Source organism: Terrapene carolina, unplaced genomic scaffold (assembly GCF_002925995.2).
Source record: "Terrapene carolina triunguis isolate 2854851 unplaced genomic scaffold, T_m_triunguis-2.0 Scaffold95, whole genome shotgun sequence".
Classification (NCBI taxonomy): domain Eukaryota; kingdom Metazoa; phylum Chordata; order Testudines; family Emydidae; genus Terrapene; species Terrapene triunguis.
Genome location: NW_020664446.1, coordinates 45,947,937 through 45,968,298, shown reverse-complemented (window position 1 = coordinate 45,968,298; position 20,362 = coordinate 45,947,937). Strand labels below are relative to the sequence as shown.

Below are 20,362 nucleotides of genomic sequence, written 5' to 3'. Positions count from 1 at the left end.
TTTTTTTTTTTGTTTTTTGCTTGGGGTGGCCAAAAAGCCAGAGCCGGCCCTGAATCTAGCTGTGAATTCTCCACACTTCCAAGAGCAAAGAGGAAGAAGAATAGGAAAGAGGTTAAATGCATATTACATATATATTAAATTTACAGACAAATACATATTATTTATATAAATGTACACACACACATACACACACACATATCCAAATTATGGCTGGCCAGTGCCAGTGGGAAAGTTGAAGGAGGGAAATTTAACCTTCTCCAACTTGATTCCTGGCAAAGGGGCCAGCCACAATCCCAACGCTTGTTCTCCCTGAATGCAAGAAGTGTTGGGACCTGTCAGAACAGAAGCATTACACTCTTCAAAAGGACTGGCTCATGGCTGCCCCCTTGTTCTACACTAGAGAAAAAGGCAGAGAGGGTGCAATTCAGTGGTGGTATAGCTCTGCTCTAGCATGAGCTTCCCAGGGCCTCCAGAACTCCTCACACTAAGTTAGCCAGAATACATTTAAGGATACCCAGTGCTGCATCCTCTGTGGGATGTGGCTAAGATGCCATAACATAGCCCATAGATATTTATTTTTGATCTTCCTTCCTAAAAGCTGTGAACAGTCCAGAGAAAGGATCAGGAGTGAGGGAAGGGAGAGAAGAGGAATTTGTCCAACATCAGCGAGTTCTTGTTGTATTCTGAATTATGAAAATGTTAATTGATATTCATTGGCGAAACTGAGGAGATCACCACAGCCGTAAAAGAGATTTGTTTCATATGATGCATTCCCTCCCCCTCCCCAATTTTACAAGGAAACACAAATTGGGACTGGGTAGCTGGGAAAAATGGAGAAAATGGTATGTGCAGAATATAGAGGTTACTTATCGGATTTCAAAAAAAAGGTTTATGAATGGAATTAGGTTAAAGCAAACAGTACTGATGATAGGAAAGGTACACAAAAGAGCGTGAGGGATTGAAAGATTGAGGAGTGTAAAATGCAGATTCAAAAAAAAGCAAAGTCAGCTTTAGAAATGAACTTACTGATAATAAGCCCCAACAGGTAACCTATGCAAGCTAATACAACCACTGAGATTATATCCTTGAATAGTAAACTAGTCCTCTTATGACTTCTTCTATGCTCTAAGCATACATATATAATTCTCTCTCTTCCCAGCTTAATTTTATTTTCATTACACAAATATATATAATTTGATACCTGTGCTCGATTTGCAACTGATGGCTAAAATCCATATGCTGATTGTAGTTATACATAGATTAGTCATATTTATCTATAGTAATGTTGCTAAGGAAACAAAAATGTAAATCAGGTTACAACAATAAGAGTATGCAGTCGCTTTGGTTATTAATGTGTGCTGGCTCATGAGGGTTTCATTACTGAAGCATTCAGAACATAATAAAGCATTCATGGTAGGTACTGGTCAGTGCTTTATAGAGAGAGAATGCTACTTGTGCTCCATAACATGGTGTCTATGCAGATCTATCATAAAACCTATCATTCTAGCTTTTTTGTTATCACTGTGCATGTCAAACTCACCTACATTGCTATAACCATACAGCCTTACAGATTTCTGAGTATCTCAGCACCCCAACTATCTGTGTTTTGGATTATTGTCCCCTGTATTACCTTGCATTTTCCAGGCTGTAACACATTTTGCTATTTTATTCAAATATTTATAATTATGTTAAGTCCTTTTCTATTCTTTATCTGTTCTCATTAGTGTTAACAATCCTTCCCAATTTAGTATTGTCTGCACATTTAATTAATGTGCTGTTTACCCTGTTTTCCAGATAATTAATGAACGTGTCAAATAACTTTGACCTAACTGTATACATTTGTTTTTATTTGCTTTTCTATTTTTAAATGGTCCTTCCAACAGTCCACATGACACAGCTCTCATCCCAAGCAAATTATAATTTATTTTTCAAGTACGATATTTTGAATTTGTAATTGTGGATCGAATGCTCTTCCAGAGCACATTACACACACACATACACACACACTTTCCTTTATCCATTAATTTAATTAAGTAGTCCTTTTATCCATTAGATGTTTACAGATTTTTGCCAAATAAGATGGGTTTTACACAAGCGATTTTAACAGAAATGAGACGAGAGATAGGGGGCTACCGCTGGGTTAAGGTTAGGGCTGTGGTTAGGATTGGGCATAAAGATGAGCTAGGATTAGGAATTTGGGTTTGGATTAGACTAAGAATAAAATTAAGGTTTACATATGGGCCAATGTTTGGGCTAGAGTTAGAGTTTGTGGTCATGGTAAGAATTAGATTTAGGGTTACCCTAAGGACTACAGTTGCAGTAATGTCTAAGACTAGGATTCTTCAAGAGACGATCTCCCTAGGTTTACTTTTGAACAAACAACAGGCATTGCCTCTTGTTCCAGTCTTTTATACTGGGTCAACCTCAGTATTAACAGCATTTTATTAACAAATTTCAATTGTCAAGAGTAAATGTGAAATGGGTCATTTGGACAGGTTGCAGATATTTATATATCCTTTCAAACTGTTATATTATTTCAACTAGGAATCCCTACATATATCTTAAGCAAACCTATACAAGCAGTTTTTACCTCTTCAAATTGTGATGCGGTAAAATTCATCCGCCATACTCATCATACAAAATAAATGGGATTCATACAGTGAACGATGTGGAAGACGGAATCCACTCCTGACGCACAGGCAGGGCAGGGCAGTGGGCAGCTCTGCAGCCCATCTACAGACACTATTGCAGACTCTGGCATGGAATAACGGCCATGGCACCTATGCAGGCCATATACAGGGGTTCACAGTTACTGGATCGGGTCCTCTCAGGCACATCCACAAACCCCTCTTTCTTAGAGGTACATGCTCTGCATAGGGAGTGTCACATACACCTTGCACATGGCAGGCTGCAGGTCTGCTACTATCAGGTCAGGCTTCTGTATCAGATATGGACTGAGTACAGAGCTTCTTTCTCAGAGAGATACTCCAGAAATGTCGTCTATAAGATCCTTTAATGTATTGGCAGGTAAGGCTGAGGCTAGTTTAAATAAGGTATGTTACACATCGCCACCTAGTGGCTGAATACTAAAATACAGTTTAGCATTCCATTGCATCTCCCCCTTTACATTCTACATTCCTACCATTTACAATATGTACACTATCACACTGTCTTTGAAGTTAAGAACAGATCAGCCTGTTAAGAGTCTCTGAATCATACTGGTTTTTTAATTACATGATCCGAATGTATCATAACTTGTCATCTGGCTGTCCATTAGTTGCAATGACTGACTGTGATCAGTTTGGAATCTTTGACTTTTCTCCTTCTTCTGCATCTGCCACCTGTGAAGTTTGCTCCGTTTATTGTTCTTTCTGAGGAACAAACTGTAGATGTCGATGGTTTCTGCTGAACTCTCCACTGTTGGTCTCGATCATATATGATCTGGACACTAAATACTTGTTATGTACAACAGCTGAAGCTATCCATCCTTTTTCTCCATCCTCGTTGGCACAAACACAGTCATCAGTTTCTAGACCCGGCAGCTCTCTAACTGAGTGATGTCTGTTGCAAGGTGTTCATAAGCTTTTTTTGTCTTTTTGTCCAATTTGGTTACTTTTTCTTCATGTATGGCTACTTTGGAGATAGGTTCTTTTCCATAATTGGAATAGTTGCTCTGAATAGTCTTCTCACCAGTAGTTGTACTGGATTATATCCCATAGCTGCTATCGGTGTTGATCTGTAGCTCAGAAGAGCACGGAATGGATCTTCCTCTGGTAGGATTTTCTTGGCTGTCTGTACAGCTTTCTCAGCCTCTCCATTCGCTTGCAGGTAATGTGGTTCTGCTAGTAATATGATCAAAATCATATTTCATTCAGAGTGACTCAAATTCTGCTGCAGTGAATTGTGGTCCATTTTCCACCACCAGTTGTTCTGGAATACCAAAATAAGCAAAAGCGCACTTCAGTTTCTTGTTAAAATTGCGACATGTTATGTCTTTCAAGTACATTGTTTCTACATACCCTCAAAAAATAGTTCATTACGACCAGGTAATGAAGTCTGAATTGGCATAATTCTGCAGCTGGTCTTCTCCGAGGTCTGTCTGGTAGAGGTGTTGTTATTAAGGTTCTTTGTGTTGGTCTGTTAGCTCTGCAGTATTCACATGCAGATACTTTATTGTTTATGTCTTTGCTCATCCTAGCACCATACTGACTGGTTGGTCTCTTCAGGGCATTTAATTAAACCTCGATGACCTTCATGCATATGATTTAGGATTTCTCCTCTCATTTTGTTTGGAATTATGATGCAGTCACCTTTAATCATGGTTCGCTTGGTTGTCCATCTACCAGACAGTAGTCTCTTGTCACTACCTTAATGTTCTTTAAATACATAGGCCAGCTGGCCCTAATACAACTGGGAGATGTCGTGTTCTTCCATTGAAGACCCATATGTTAAAATATTGTCCATGAAAACTACAACTCCATTTGTATTTGTTAACAACTTTGCCATCTTTCTTTGAAAAATTTCAAGTACACTGGTAGTCCCAAAAGGTAATCTTCAAAAGCAAAATTTCCCAAATAGTGTGATAAATATTTGGCTAAAGGAATTTTCCAAATGCTCTCAAGGTATCCAGCTTGGAGAATACTGTAAGTCCTTTCACTTTGAGGATGAAGTCAACCAATGTTGGGAGGATACATTTTTCTCTCACAACTGCTTCATTAAGTCTTTTCGATCCATACAGATAAGTATTTTTTCTATATTTCTTAGTAACTGTTCCCACTGGGGCATACCATGCTATTAGATCAGATATTTTATCAATTATGCCAATGCTCTCTATTCTCTTTAATTCTGTACCTCTTCATGAAGTAACGGGATAGGAATCCTGCAAGGTGTATGTATACCATGTGGTTCAACCTGGTCTCTCTTAAGGTTATTTATACTGGATCTACTTTCAAATGTTAAATATCACCAAATATTCCATTGCGTTCTTCCACTTTTCTCAGTAGGCTCATCATGACTGCAACACTGAGGCTGAGAAGAGTGTTGGTCTTTGATCACATACACTTTGTATGCATAGCTTTTGTCTTCGTAATTGTGTCTGCATTGAACTGGCCCATACAGTTCAGAATACCTCTAGGGATAATCATAGAATCATAGGACTGGAAGGAACCTCAAGAGGTCATCTAGTCCATTCCCCTGCATTCATGACAGGACTAAGTATTATCTAGCCCATCCCTGAGAGGTGTTTGTCTAACCTGCTCTTAAAAATTTCCAATTATGGAGATTCCACAATCTCTCCAGGCTGTGTCACATTATTTCAGTTGTGGGAGGGTTAGAAGGTGATTGTAAGTCCCTTTGGAGATGACTGTGACATCTGCTCCTGAGTCAGAAGTAAACTAGTGCCAGAGAAGAACAGAAACAGAAGGAAAGAAGTAACAAAGGTTGCAAACAGATGGAACAAAGCAACAAAGGTTGCAGAATCGATCTCATCAACATGCCACTCTTCAATGCCCCCAGAGAACTTCAGTTTTGATAGACCTACAAAACGGACAGACCAGAAGCAGTATTTTGCAAGGTTTCAAATTGCTGCAAAACTTTATAAGGAAACTGAAGATATACTGGTATCCTCTTTAATTTATGCTATGGGGAAGCAGGCAGAGCAAACCTTTTATCTTTAATGAAGACAGTCACAAAGATGACTATGAAAGTGTTTTGGCTATGTTTGATGCATACTTTATAGCATTCCTTCAGAGCACTCAATCAGATGCTGGCCTCCCTTAATGCAGTGGAATCCTTGCATTTAGACCTCCTTTGTTGCCTTCATTCATGGGTGATCTTTCCCAGGGGCGAACTGGATTTAAACAGTTAGGGATGGGGTCCCACTAGCAATACTAATCTTAACCTTGATCCTGCAGGGCTTCCCCCTCCACCTAAAAAGTGAGCCCTGTTTTACTATTATCCCAATCTGAATTCATTAAAAGTCACAGTGTAGTGTTCCCTATTAGCAATACCTCAGTCAGACATATACCCTTTTATTTCAGCAAAAAGAAACTTCTCTTCACACATTGATAAATATCTTCCTGATTGAAAGTCTGCTGGGGGAAAAAAAAGGGATCTCATTTACTCTAAAGCTTTGAAAAGATCAATACAAAAAAGAGTAATTTTTCATGTGGCCTTTTTAGCCAACCAGAAGTGAAATTTGAATATTTTTTTCCAGAATGTTATTAAAACTATTGCAGTAGATAGGCCAATTTCTTACTATGTATGGCAAGACAACAAATAGTAGGAGGAGAGCACAATAATGATTGACCAAATGATGAAATAATGTTCCTCTCAAAAATGAAAGTGATATTATTCCTAGGTTCTCTACAGTGGTTCTAATACACATGTAAAATGAGAGGGTACAAAAAAGAAACTAACAAAAAATCTTCTGGAAGCATGTGTGTGTACACCCACACACCACACCTTTGTGTACACTCACTCTCTCCCCAGGGGGAAGATTTTGCCTGCCGTAGGAGAAGCATGTATAATCCACTGGTGAGAATGTGTTACAGGTCTCCCTCTATTCCGATCCACAGAAGATGCGAGTTGTTAAAGAGGACCCTAATTCAATCCCTGTTCTGTGGAGGCCAGCCATCACATGTACGCACTGCTACACTTCTTCATTCCTCATGTTTATACCAGTCCTCCCCAAGCCAGATGTGTCTGGTTTTGTGTGTGTGTGTATGTGTATCAATCACACCCATGGGACTGCCATCCAGTGAGTAATATGCTGCATCTTGTAAAGGGGCATAGCAACAGGCTCATCACCCCTGATTGTCAGGATCTGCCAGTAGACAAAATGTTTCTTCTGGAGTACATCTCCACCCTTCTCTTAATGCAGGTAAAGTGCTTTAAAAGTACAATTCAGCCCTACATCTGGGGACAAGTGAGTGAAAGAAAACAATTATAAAAAGGCATTGAAAAGTTCCTTACTAATTGTCATAACTTTGGAATGGTCAGAATTGTCTGGACTCAAGAAGTGAGTTATTTCCTTATTGGAAGAAAAATGAATGGACACAGGACATAGAATCAATAGCATATCCAAGCGTATTTATTTGCAACATATTCAGTTCCCTCAGAATATGGCTTTGAGAAAAAATATTACTTGAAAAAGCAGAGCACATCTGTGAATCATTTACTTTAAAAGCTGTTGCAATTCTTTCTTAGGATAACTCTGTCATATCAGCCAGCTATGGCCCAGTCTACTTGATTACAACTGCTTCAGAATCCCATGTTCCATAAAAATGTATTTACTCCACTGCCAAACCATTACAATTTCTCTTTTGTTCAGGGGTGAGCTGGTTAGTTCAGAGGCCAAGATTCTGTGCTGAAAGAACAATCCATAGCAGAAATGCTTTCTCTCCAGAACAGATCTTGTCCCAACAAATGTGTCCAGCTTCACCCAACAATGCCAATTCCCCCTAAAAATTCCAACAAGTCTTGTGTACAGCACAGAGTTCTGCTCTAGTCTCTTCCATTCTATTCAGATTCTTATACTGAGCCTATTAACATAGCAAAACATGATTATGTCCACAATTCAGGTCTAAACAATGTTTTAACTTTATTGGCTGCTAACTTTTGTAGCAGGGTCCCACGACATGGTAGCTTTCTGAAGTACAGACTTCGGGAAATTCATCTCCATCTCAGATATAACTGAGTTCTGTGTGTGTTTATAATATTAATTCAATATCTACCACATTCGGCACACAATGATGGATTCTGAGATCTGGTTTGCCAACCTCTTTTGTGAGGAACAGGGGGCAGGGAACATCATTTTATAATCTTTTTGTATGGCACTTAGCATACTTTGGGCCATTCAGAGAATAATAAACAACAACAACTTGAGCTGGTGTTATAACATGGGAAACCATTTTTAAAATTATATCAATGATACAGAAAATATGTAATAAATGAACTCAATAATAACTAGCTCTGATATAGGACTTTTCATCAGTAAATATCAAAGTGCTTTACAAAGGAAGTATCATTATCCCCATTTTACAGATGGGGAATCTGAGACCCAGAAAGGCAGGGGTGCTGGAACAATTTTTATAGTGGGGCCGAGGGTGCTGAAAGCCATTAAACCAAATTGTAAACCCCATATATAATGGAAACCACTTCAAGCCAGGGGATTCAGAAGCACCTCCAGCACGCTCAGTTCCAGCACCTATGCAGAAAGGTGAACTGACTTGCCCAAAATAATACTAGATTAACATTAACATTAGTACTCATTAGTTTAGGAAGCATTGCCTGAGAGGTAATATCTTTGCATGTAAACTGTTGTAACCAGTCTATCAGTGGCTGTAGAGAAGGAAGAAGGAAGGGGACATGAAAGGTGATTTTCTAATGCAACATTCACAAAGGATGGATTTCTCATTTCTGTCTCAAAACACACATTAAGCAATAACTTAGTGCAACTTGATGTATGATGTAGTATGGAAGAGGAATCTGTTGAAAAAGTATTAGTGGTGGAAATATATGTAATTTAAAAATGTTTCACCCAAAAGAGAGACGTGAGGGAGCAAGGTTATGGTTGTAGGTTGACATGGCTGGAAAGCTCCATCAGGTCCAAAAGCAATTTTCATTTATTTTTCTACTTCTACCTGGTGTTTTTGAAGCCTGAGCAGTACAGTGACAATTTTTCTCTTCTTTGTACTTTGTTTACTCCAACCTTCTCAGAGAAACTGAGATTGACCCCTGAGATGCTGTTAAAGAAAATCCGAAAAAATCTCTACCACAATTTTTTCCAGCAGCCGTAACCTTCAGCAAACACAAGAGAGAGAGAGAAAAAAAAAACGGCATTGACTAACTTCAGATGTTATCTGTACAGTAGCACCAACTCTGCTGAAATTAGGCCGCTAGAGGCTCAGTGATTCAGAACAACATATGCCTCGCTTCCAAACTATCCACATTCATAGCTCAGGGCACCTGTGGCTGATGTTGGGCCCCAAATAATATGTATGTTAAAACATATTTAAACATACAAAATCAAAATAATAAATAGTGTGGGTTTAATATCCATGTATGTAGTACAGAAATCACCTGTTAGCACCAATACGAGCTGCTTCAAATGTCCAGCTGTGTCTTCCCACCCTTGATCAGCTACTGTTATGTCAATCATATATAGTAGTTTTCTATGACAGAATTGCCCAGTTGACGTCTGAGCATAGGTAGTACTTATATTACTTATATTGGGTTTCAATAAGTCAATAGATGGTGTTTCATATAAAAAGTTTCAACAAAATTGGAAAAATATATCTTACATAAAATTACCGTAGTATGGACGAACACCTAGCTTCAGACCATGAGCAGGAAATGATCATTAATTAAATGACCACTAGGTAGGGAATTGTTTAAAATGATGTTCAGCAGAAACAAGAATCAGGACTAAAACATTTAATTAAAACCTTGAGACATAAATATCAACTATTTATGCAGACATAATTCCCATTGATTTAAATGAGAGTTCTCCCTGAGTCATAATTTTTTTGAGGCCAACAATAACTTAGTTTTAGTTAAATGTATTATTGTTACAAAAATGTGAAGGATAACATATACACACTAGGACAGACTGATACTGCAAGTAACACATTTGGAGGAAACGAGAAACCAGCTTAGACACCAACTGGGCAGACAAGCAAATTCACAATTTATCTGGGTAATTTTTGATGAAACAAATAGGACACCTGAATCTTTTATTCCTTCCAAGTCCAACTTTTAAATCACAGGATGGGGGTACCAAACCATGAGTCCAGCCAGTGCATGACTTGACTATCATAGTTTCTACCATTAGATTTTCATGGGGCGGGTAGGAGGAAAAGCCACTCGTGTCCCTCAGCACTATATATTTGCTCTTTGCCATCTCTGAAATCACAAGTCGTAGCATGAAGGGATAGATCCACACTTCCTTCAACAATGAGTCCACTTATTCTTTGCATACCTACAGGATTTCACTTTCTGGGACTGTAAATCTGGCAACTTTCAAGAACAAATCAAAAGGTATGGACTACAAAAGGTGGGTACGATCACGGGAAGTGTTCAAGTGCAGGTTAATAAGAAAAAAATGAAATAATACAGGAAAACATTCTACACAAGACTGGGAATCAAACTGAATAACCACATGCATCTCTTCAACCATAATCTAAGAGTAAAAGACTAAAGAAAAATATATATCTACTAAAAACTGCAGTTTAGTAACATCTGCACAGTCTACACACTACGGCCAGATCTTCAGCTTTGCTGGAGCTCTTGTTCTAAGTTGTGCCCAACTATTTATGGTTTCAAGGCACTGTTCTGAGAGCAAAGGACAGATGCAGTGTAGCAGTGTTAAGGCCACAGCTCCTTCCCTCTGGCTATGTCCCACACTGGGTGCCAGGTGTATGTCAGCTCTGAGTTACCCAAGATGCCTATTGTAGGAGAGAGAAGGTGAGATGGAGAGAGAATGCCCAGAGCACTGGGCCTGGAGCCAAATTTGAAGCCTGAACCAAAGGTTGTAAACCAAAGTCAGACCATGTATTAAAGCAAATGCTTACAAGTTCACAGTCTAGTATATGAACTTGGCAAAGTTGTTGCTAGTGTAGCAGGCACTAAATATTTACGTAAATATATTCCAGCAAGTAGATATACATCCCAATCTAGTACAAGATAAGATGATTTGACAAAATAATGAATAGGAATGTTTTCCCCAAGATATCAGGGGCAAAGGGAAGTAACAAACAGATGTCATGAAATACGTAAGGTAGTGTATAAGTTGTGTATTCCAGTTGTTTGCCTCAGCCTATAGAGGTCAGGATACCCCGCCTGAACCCTTTGTGTGGCCTAGGGGACAGCAAAAACTACCAGTGCTGACAGAGCCACTCCTTGCACAGGGCACTCATGTGTTAGTGTACCTGTAACCATGGAGCCAGGGTGCTAGGACTGTGCCTCGAGGGCAATAACCCTGGCCAAGTGCCTTTGTCACCAAACTGTGCCAGTGGTCTTTCTTTATGAGTAGCATCCAGGCCTGCTGAATTACCATGCTGCACTATCTACTAATACCATTGGCACTCCAAGAGCAGAAGCACTGAGCAGCCTAAGCAGCATTACCGAGGCAACAGCCTTCCAGCCTCCAGCACTTAACCACACTGGGTGGTACTATCAAGGTCTGCTAAGCCAGCTATCAGTGCAATGCTGAGCAGAACACACACACGAACCAACTGACGGCACCTCTTATGCAAGGGGAATCCCCAAGTAGCTGTATAAGCTTGATTTCCAGTTGCTTTGCACTGACAGAGCAGGGCAAATGAGCCAGATGGTAGTGGATTGGCTTAGTAACTGCAAATACCTAAATTGCTGTTAACGTGTTTGCTTTTGCTCAGATCTTTTTGGCTATAAGAGGTGCATTATATGGTGTAGCATGTTAGTATTTCTCAGAGTCTCTGGAATACAAGTGATTTCTGATCCAGTGCTGTAGTTGCAGGGCCTGTGAGTAAAGAAAATTATTTTTTCCACTAAAAAATTTGTTTCCAGTTATTGAACTCCCATCCTTTCAGATTGTAATGTTATCTTTCTGTGTTTTATGCTCCAACCCATTTTCAGTGGCAGTGGTTTTTATGGGAATAAGCATCAACAGAGCAAAATCTGATGTTGAACACGCAAGTGTGGCTCACACTGAAATCAATGAGAGCCACATAGAGAAATCGGGAATAGATTAATCAAGATTAATGGAGCCTATTTCTAAATCCATTAATTCAGGTGTTTTGGTGAGAGAGATGCAGAATGACAGTTTTTAATTGTGAAAGTGTATGACATATCTCCATCTTTACAGTACATCTTTTTATTTTATAGAGGTGTAATATATCATTATGCAAGATATGCTCATAAAATAAAATTTAAAAGCATTGGGTGTCAGGAATTTCAAATTATGAATAATTTGAGAAGTGCCGGCATGAGGAAATATAGAAACCATCTTTCCACAGGAACAAGTTTGGGGCCAGATCCTCAGCTGATGTAAATTGGTTCAGCTTTGTTGACCCCAATGGAACTAAATCAAGTTACATCAGGTAAGGATCTAGCCCCTGGTGCCTTTAATTTTCCGCTTGCCTTACAGGAAAGGATTGTCTTTTTTAAAGGAACCCAGTGGTATCTGATGGTATTCACCCATATAGGGCATGAAGTTCCCAGGAGGAATGTGGAACATTTGACATATCCACAAGTATTTTATTAATAAACACATATAATGAACAACACTTCCCCTTGATACCATTGTGCCTAATGAGTGTTAATATACATATATTCAATGCAACACAGAATAGATTCCTAAAACTGAGATTGTTGCATGTAGTAGTGTGACCAGTTACTAACACCACCAGAGATAAATGCCTACCTTTAAAACTGTCTGCAATATATCAGAATGTTTTTATACTGTATAATACAGCATAACATATACTGCAAAGAGGTAAGGTAACTGAATATAAACAATCAAAAGAAATGTGAAGTTAGATATGCATCAATCCAAGTTTCTACTTGCTTGTCATTTGCAATGTACAGTACATGTTGTATGCATGTCTGCTGTGTACTGCATGTTTGACAGCATGCTATGGTACATGTTGCAAAAGTAATAGATGTGTAAATCTCATATTCACAGTTTAAAGTGAGATATTTCCTAACTAGAGAACCTAAATTAGTTTAGGTCAAGTTATTACTTTCACTGAAAGAAAGCAAGACAGAAAAGAAGTTAAAATGCTAAGAGGATCAACTGGATCAACATCCCTGAGCAAAATGTGGAAAAAAATAAATCAAAATGAGGACAGAGATAAGCATCATGTTTTTTCTTTCAGGGATAAACAGAGTGCAAAACTTTGAACATCCCTTCTGGTGTTTCAGCTTTTCACATCTAATTCTTTAAACCTCAATTATATTAGCTTTGCCAATCAGTTTTACAAAGATTTTGTCCCCTGCCATTGTAAACTCCTAGTATTTCTCATTTTACCAATGTGACAACTGCCTCTAACACTTATAAATATTGAAGATCATTTTCTGCATAATTACCTTGTGAAGTCTGTCATCTCCATCATAATCACACACATCCTCTTAGCCAAAACAATGATGTCATTGCTGGTATCATCCCATATTTCAATCTCTGCATCAAGCTTACTTTTGACTTTCTTGAAGTCAGCCACTTGCTCAGCTATCTTTTCTTTTTCAGCCTCTGGCAGCTGAGTCATCTTAGCCTGAAACATAAGATAATTTGATTTGCAAAACATCTGTCTGTGTCTAAGAGTAATTTCTTTTTGGCAAAATCACTGGACATTAAATATATGTTTTAAATATACATGGGCCTGAACCAACACCTCCAATCTGAGCACCTTTCAATTTCATAACTGGGCCTTATCTCTAGAACAATATGAAATGAAATTCTGAAATGTAATACTCTTGAATTTTGAGTAGACCCAGATCAAATTCATGCTTTGAAGTTCAAGTCCATCTCTAATACTCACTTTCTAACCAAAAATGACCCCTCTTATTTTTTAATGGTATTCATCAATTGTCTTTGGAACTTTTCTGCAGGGATTCTAACAATGGGAAAAGTCAACCTTCATTCTATGGTCAGTTCTCACCTCCCTTAAGAAAGTCATGATGAGAAGCATATCAGAATCTCTGATCAGCTCAAACAATAAGACTCTGTAGGCAAGCTACATCTAAAAGGATTAAAATATTAATTATTGTACCCTATGAGACTAATAGTAAAAAAACCATCAAACCCACATATGCAGAACTCTGAAGATGCTGATATCTTCTTCACTATGAAGGTGATCTGGGTGAATGCAGAAACAAATTGCTAAACATTCTTGTAAATAAAGCCCACTATTCTGCTTTGCCATAATTTGTGACCCTTTTTACTCATTTTTTCTGCAAACTTTTATGCAGATTATTTTTCTTCACCAGAATGTTCAAACACAAAAGCATCCTGAACACTAATATATAGGGCCCTACCAAATTCACAGCCATGAAAAACGCGACACGGGCTGTGAAATCTGGTCTTTTCTGTGCTTTTACCCTATACTATACAGATTTCATGGTGGAGAAGGAGGAGGAGACCAGCATTTCTCATATTGGGGGTCCTGATCAAAAAAGGAGTTGAAGGGGGGTCACAAGGTTATTTTAGGGGAGGTCACAGTATTGCCACCCTTACTTCTGTAGTGCCTTCAGAGCTGGACAGCCAGAGAGTGGCAACTGCTGACTGAGAGCCCAGCTCTGCAGGAAGCAACGTAGAAGTAAAGGGTGGCAATACCATGCTATGCCATCCTTACTTCTGTGCTGCTGCTGGCAGTGGCTCTGCCTTCAGAACTGGGCTCCCAGCCAGGAGCCAACACTCTCCACCTGCCCAGCTCTGAAGGCAGCACTGCGCCAGCAGAAACGCAGAAGTAAGGGTAGCCGTACCGCAACGCCCCCTACAATAACCTTGTGACCCCCCTCCCCAACTTCTTTTTGGGTCAGGAGCCCTACAATTATAATGTCTTGAAATTTGAGGTTTAAATAGCTGAAATCATGAAATTTACTAGTTTTAAAATCCTATGACCATGACATTGACCAAAATGGACCCTGAATTTGGTAGGGCCCTACTAATATGTATCTATGATTGTATTCACACCAGAAATGGACTTGCAGCTATTTTGAAAGCTATTTGTGGTTCAAAGCTGGACAGGGCCCTGTAAAACAGATGATCCAACTGAGTAGGAGGAAGCTCTACTATTCAAAATTTTCTTTTTTTCTTTTTTTCTTTTCTTCCTGTTTAACTGGTTCTGCCACCAGAATTTCTCCTCACTGAGAGAGAATGTGTGCACATGCTATTGTACGTATGTACTGTGCCCTGAATTCACACAATGATAAAACAGGTCAGGAATACTCATCTGACCAAATTAACTATCTTTGTTCTTGTAGGTTTTGTTTCAGTGATTAGTTTTTGAAAGATGTGGGGACATCCTTTTATACAAAGCAAAGCCCAGCAACTCAAATCTAGAGCCGTGAAAGTAGCAAGAAAAGCAGAAACCACAGCATTCATCCTCATCATACATTGCTACATAAACTAATCAGAAGCCACATTACAGGATTCCCTCATAAACTTAGAGCAGCGGCAGAAAAGTATCATCATCACAGAGAGTGGAAGTCATAGTTGCCAGTTGCTCCAGGAGCTCTTTTCTGCTTAGCTTCAATCCCAGTGTGGTCTAGTAACTTAGGCAAGTATGTTGATCTTCTCCACAGCAAAGTACAGAGGCTCAAGGGAATACAAAGCAATTTTCCACGTGCAGCAAAAGAAATGAAGGAGGAAGACATGAATCTGAAAATGGAGATTCTCCCACCCACCCCTTTGTCGATTATACATGCATACAAAGATGCAGATGAAAACAATTGTAACATTATCAAGCCTAACAACAACAACAACAACAACAAATATTGGGTAAAGAGAAATAATTGTGACATGCTGCCTGGCCTGGCCCATTTGCCGACTATTGACACCAATATTCATACTCTCTCTCATCCATTCTCTTTGTGGTCCTAACACTGGATGAATCCACTTGGAGCTTAGAGACAATGAGGACAAGCCCAAAGTCCTCCAGACTGTCCCAAAAGGAACACTCTCCACAATCTGATCTGCCACATCCTTTTCCGAGAGAAGTATAGTAGCAGGTTTGGATCAGGCCCCTGCCAAATGCACACAGCCACCAAGCCGATAAGCTTGTGCTCCCATTTGTTAATGTCTTTATCTGCCTCAGGAGGTAAGAGGCAATGACATCTTCAAATCCTGGGTCCATAAACCAGAGAAAGCCAAAAATATAATGTCCTTGAGTATGTATTCATCTGAGGCAACACACAGCTCTTTTGAGGGCAGTTCTAGACCTCTGTTATCATTTTCCTGATCATACCATGCAGAGAGTTCACATTTTTCTCCAATAGAAAGATCAGTGGAATGAACTGGTTAATATTAGAGTAATCTCTGCTGATGAACCTCAGGGCAACTGTCAAAGACCCTCAGAACGTCTCAAAATTCTGATATGTGTAAGCAGAGTCAGGATGAGCTCTACCCTGACATCTGGTGGTGAATTATGGCGAGTGTGGAAAAGAACTCCAGGGGCTGATCTTGTTTGCATAGGCACACCCACCCGCCTGGCATGAAACAACAGCAACTGAAAGTGGTTACTTTGGCTGGTGTGGGATTCCCAGTTTCTCTGTTATTGGGGCAGGAAGAATAAAGTTTTGTTACCCTGATTCTGTGAATCAAGCCCAGCGGAACTGTTGTATGACAGAAGGACTCACCATTACCTAAGTAGCACTTGCTTGACAAGGGGCATGGGTAACAAAACCTTGTGAATTGAGAGAGGAAAGCTGAATTCACTTTGGGCCAATGGTGTACCAGCACTGGGGTTCCCCTACTATGAGCTGAAATCACTAAGAGCTGAAATCACAAAAAGAGCTAAAGTTATTAAGAGCTGAGATCACTGAGTGCTGTGTTAACTAGTGGGGGAGCCTGAAGCTATATTGCTAAGCGGCTGGCGGAGCAGTTTGTGGGGACGGCTGGAGGAGCGGTGCGGAGCCTTGCAGGGACAGTTGGAGCGGCCCAAGGAACGGTGAGCGGAGCTGTTTGCGGGGACGGCTGGAGTGGCTCACAGGTCGGGGAGCGGAGCAGCTCGTAGAGCAGAGCAGTTCGTGGGACGGCAGGAAGTGGACTGGCTCGTGGTGAAGGCTGCGGTGGAACCCCGCGGAGAGATGGGCGGCCGGCCTCGGATCACGTAAGGTGCCCCTTTACACCCTGCGTGCCCCCCTTTTTACTCTGGGGCTGCACTGACCAGGAACAGAGACTTTGGGGGTTGTTGGACTTTTGGGACTTTGGGTGGTTGCTGGACCCAAGAGACTTTGGGGGTGTTGGACTTTGGGGACTCTGGGTGATTTTTGGGTTGCTGGATTCAAGAACCAAAGGGAAAGGACACAGCCCAATTTGCTGGGGCGGGTCTTTTGTTCATGGTTTGTGTTATGAATCCTGTTTTTGGTGTTTTTCCAATTTAATGCTGATGTCATTTACCTCACGTTATTAAACACTTTCTGCTACACTCAGACTCCGTCCTTGCGAGAGGGGAAGTATTGCCTCCTAGAGGCGCCCAGGGGGTGGTATGTAATTGTCCCAGGTCACTGGGTGGGGGCTCGAGCCGGTTTTGCATTGCGTTATTGAAACGGAACCCCTAGATACAGAACCCGGCCCTTGTTGCTGCCAACTTAGATGGGCAGAAGGGTTACATTTTGGGGGGCTCGTCCGGGATTCCCTGGGTCAGTACCCCTTGCAAGCACCTGTTGAGTGTTCCACTGCACTGGGAAACAATTGTGTTTATATTTTGAGGAAATTACTGTTTGTATAATGGCTAATATGTCAGGTTTGTTGGGCCCCGGCCCTGCAGCCTCTAGCTCAGGGGCCGCAGCCTCAGCCAATGATTGGGCAAAAGCACTGGGGCAAATATTGGAAAAGGTTGTGATGTCCCATGCTATGTCAAACTCTTGTCGTGAGTTAAGGTTATTTGCTGGGGCAGAGGAGTTCGAACCCTGGTTGGAGCATACCACTGAAAAGCTGCAGGAGTGGGCCGTACCTGATGCAGAAAAGCGAAGATGTCTAATAGAGAGCCTTAGTGGCCCAGCATTAGATGTGATTCGCACCCTGAAGCTCATTGACCCTGGGGTCAGTGTGAAGGACTGCCTAGAGGCCCTTGATCATACCTTTGGGAGCGTAGAGGGCCCTGAAGACAGTTACTGTAAGTTCCTTAATTCCCGACAGCAAAATGGCGGGAATTAGATACAGAAGCCGGCCCTTGTTGCTGCCAACGTAGATGGGCAGAAGGGTTACATATGTAATAATGTTGTATGAGAGATGGGGAATATACAGGGCCGGTGCTACCACTAGGCGAACTAGGCTGTGGTCTAGGGCGGCAAGTGGTTGGGGGCGCCCGGGCCATCCCCAGGCTTAGGCAGCTGGGTAGGGCACCTGAAAATTTGGGGCACCACTGGGTCTTAGTGTCCACCCTTCTGGTTTTCCTATCCCTGTTCTGACCCTTCCTGCAGGCTCTGAGTCTTTCTGGGAAGGGGCTCTAGTAGTTAAAAGAGAAAAAGTCTCCAGCCTGCCAGACCTATTAGCACAACACTGAAACTGTTAAAGAGCCATTTAACAGGCATTTGCCAACCCCCAGGTATCTACTGTCAGTTTCTGAATGTACTGAGAAAAACAGTTGTGCATGACTGTAATATTTACTCAGAACAGGTCAGTCTACAGGACCTTAATTTAAAATTTGCTTTAAAAATATATCATTAGTGAGTTGGTGAAGATTATAAAATCCCATCTCTAAAAAAATCCTTGCATAGATTTTTAGATGAACAATCATCTTTAAGCCTTAAATACTTGGATCTTCAGACATATGGTTTTTTAAATAAATTCTTCAAAAGACCACCCTTATCTAAAATACACATTTTAATTACTATAGTAAAAAAACTTACTTCCAAAGTCTTCCTGTCCTTTCTGTCCATCCATTTCTCCCTTCACCCCCCATCCCCTCCCACCCCCCCACTGAAGGAAGCAACAGCCCTTTGCTTCCAGATAGCTGGACATAGAGTTTCCCTTTCTTTACTTCTATCTGATGAACTAGTTTTAAGCAAAATCAGTACCTTAGTAAGATATAAAATCCTTTGTTATGCCTAAAATCTTTGGAAACATATTTTTTAAAGTTGGTGAAATTTCATAAACATGTGTATTGTTATGGAGATCACACACAGTATATCAGTGTTCCCTTTTTCTAAAAACAATGAATATTGTTATGAACACACTAAACCTTTGTGACTGATTGATTTAAAATAATGTCTGTTTCAGTGAGTTAAATATGTAGTAATCTGGAATGATTACTTTATGAAGGCTTAAGAGTACATTTAAAATATAAAATCAGCTTAGAAATACTGATTAAGAAAATGTAAAACAGAGAAGACCTGCATCATGTATTCCATAATATTTAATGTTGTATTTAGCAAGACAGCTGATTCACCCTTACTACAAAGTTTTTGCAAATAAATGTCTGACAACTTCAAAGCATATCAAAAAACTTGTGACTGACATTTTTTATTCCCAAGTTTAGTGCTTTTAATTAGGTACCTTCTGCATGTCCATTCTGCGTGAGGGAGAGAGTACGGGGTCTCTGCGGGAAACTGTGACTCTCCGCCACCGTGAGGCGGGCCGGGCGTCTTGTTATTCTTTCTGCCTTGTCCCGCCGCCCCTGCTGGGCTGCAATCTCAGGCTGCCGTCGAGCATAGGCGCACTAGTTTAATAATACTGCATAGGGCCCCATAAATCATAAGGACGGCCCTGGGGGTGCCAAAAAGCGGTGCCCTAGCTCAGCAGGGAGGAGTCACCTTCCGGAGGCACCGGAGAGCCAGAGCGTCAGCTTGCGGGGGCGGCGAGCCCCAGCCATGGAGGAGCCGGCGTGGCGCAGGGGGGCAGGAGCCCTGTAAAGGCGGCGGCGCCACTAGCAGGGAGCAGCCACGCCGCCCGCCCCTCCTGCCCAAGCTGTGGCCCGGCACCCCCCCCCCGGGGGCTCCTGCCGGCTGCAGCAGATGCATGCGGGCAGAGGCCCCCGTGCACCCCCCAGCTCCCCCATTGCCACGCTCGGGCTCTGCGGCTCCCAGGCATGTGAGCCGCAGCTGGGGTGCGGGGCCCTGAGCCTGCTCCGGGAGGGGCAGCAGCGGCAGCGGCTCACACTCCCGGGAGCCGCAGATCCTGAGTGCAGCGAGGGGGAAGCTGGGGGGGGGGGCGCACGGGGGCCTCTGCCCACATGCATCTGCTGCAGGAACCCCCAGAAGTCAGCTCCTCCCTGCCGAGCTGCTGCAGCGGCCCAAGCCCGGCAAAGCCAGTGAGTGGACTCGGAGCGGGGGCTGCCGGGGTCTGGTGGGGAGGGCTCACAGGGGGGCTGTGCACCCTCCAGGGGAGTTCAGGGGGCGGGGAGGGGGGAACCTGGTCTAGGGAGCAGCCCCTGGGCACGGCTGGCCCCTGAGCAGGGTGGCCCCTGGGGTCTATAAAGGCTGGTTGGGATTTGCCCCTCAATGAACCGATGTGCGGGGGGGTGGGGAGGGGGAGGCGCGGAAGGTGGAAGCTTCGCCTAGGGCGCAAAATATCCTTGCACCAGCCCTGGAAATATACCACGGTCACCCATGTTAACCCTGTAGCAAGAGTGCTTAGGCATTGAGACAATCAAATAAAAAATACACAAAGAGAGCTGACTGCACCTATTTGCAAATAGAATTGTGCAAGTACATACAAATG

General features: G+C 41.7%; 1 protein-coding gene across 1 annotated transcript in view; it reads right to left on the bottom strand.

Annotated features, from left to right (window-relative positions):
- Positions 1-20,362, bottom strand: part of CTNNA3 (catenin alpha 3) — a 968,742-nt gene that overhangs the window by 77,147 nt on the left and 871,233 nt on the right. The window contains exon 14 of the mRNA XM_029911396.1: positions 13,069-13,250. Coding sequence (XP_029767256.1) covers positions 13,069-13,250 — 182 coding nt within the window. The remainder of the gene's footprint in view (positions 1-13,068; positions 13,251-20,362) is intronic.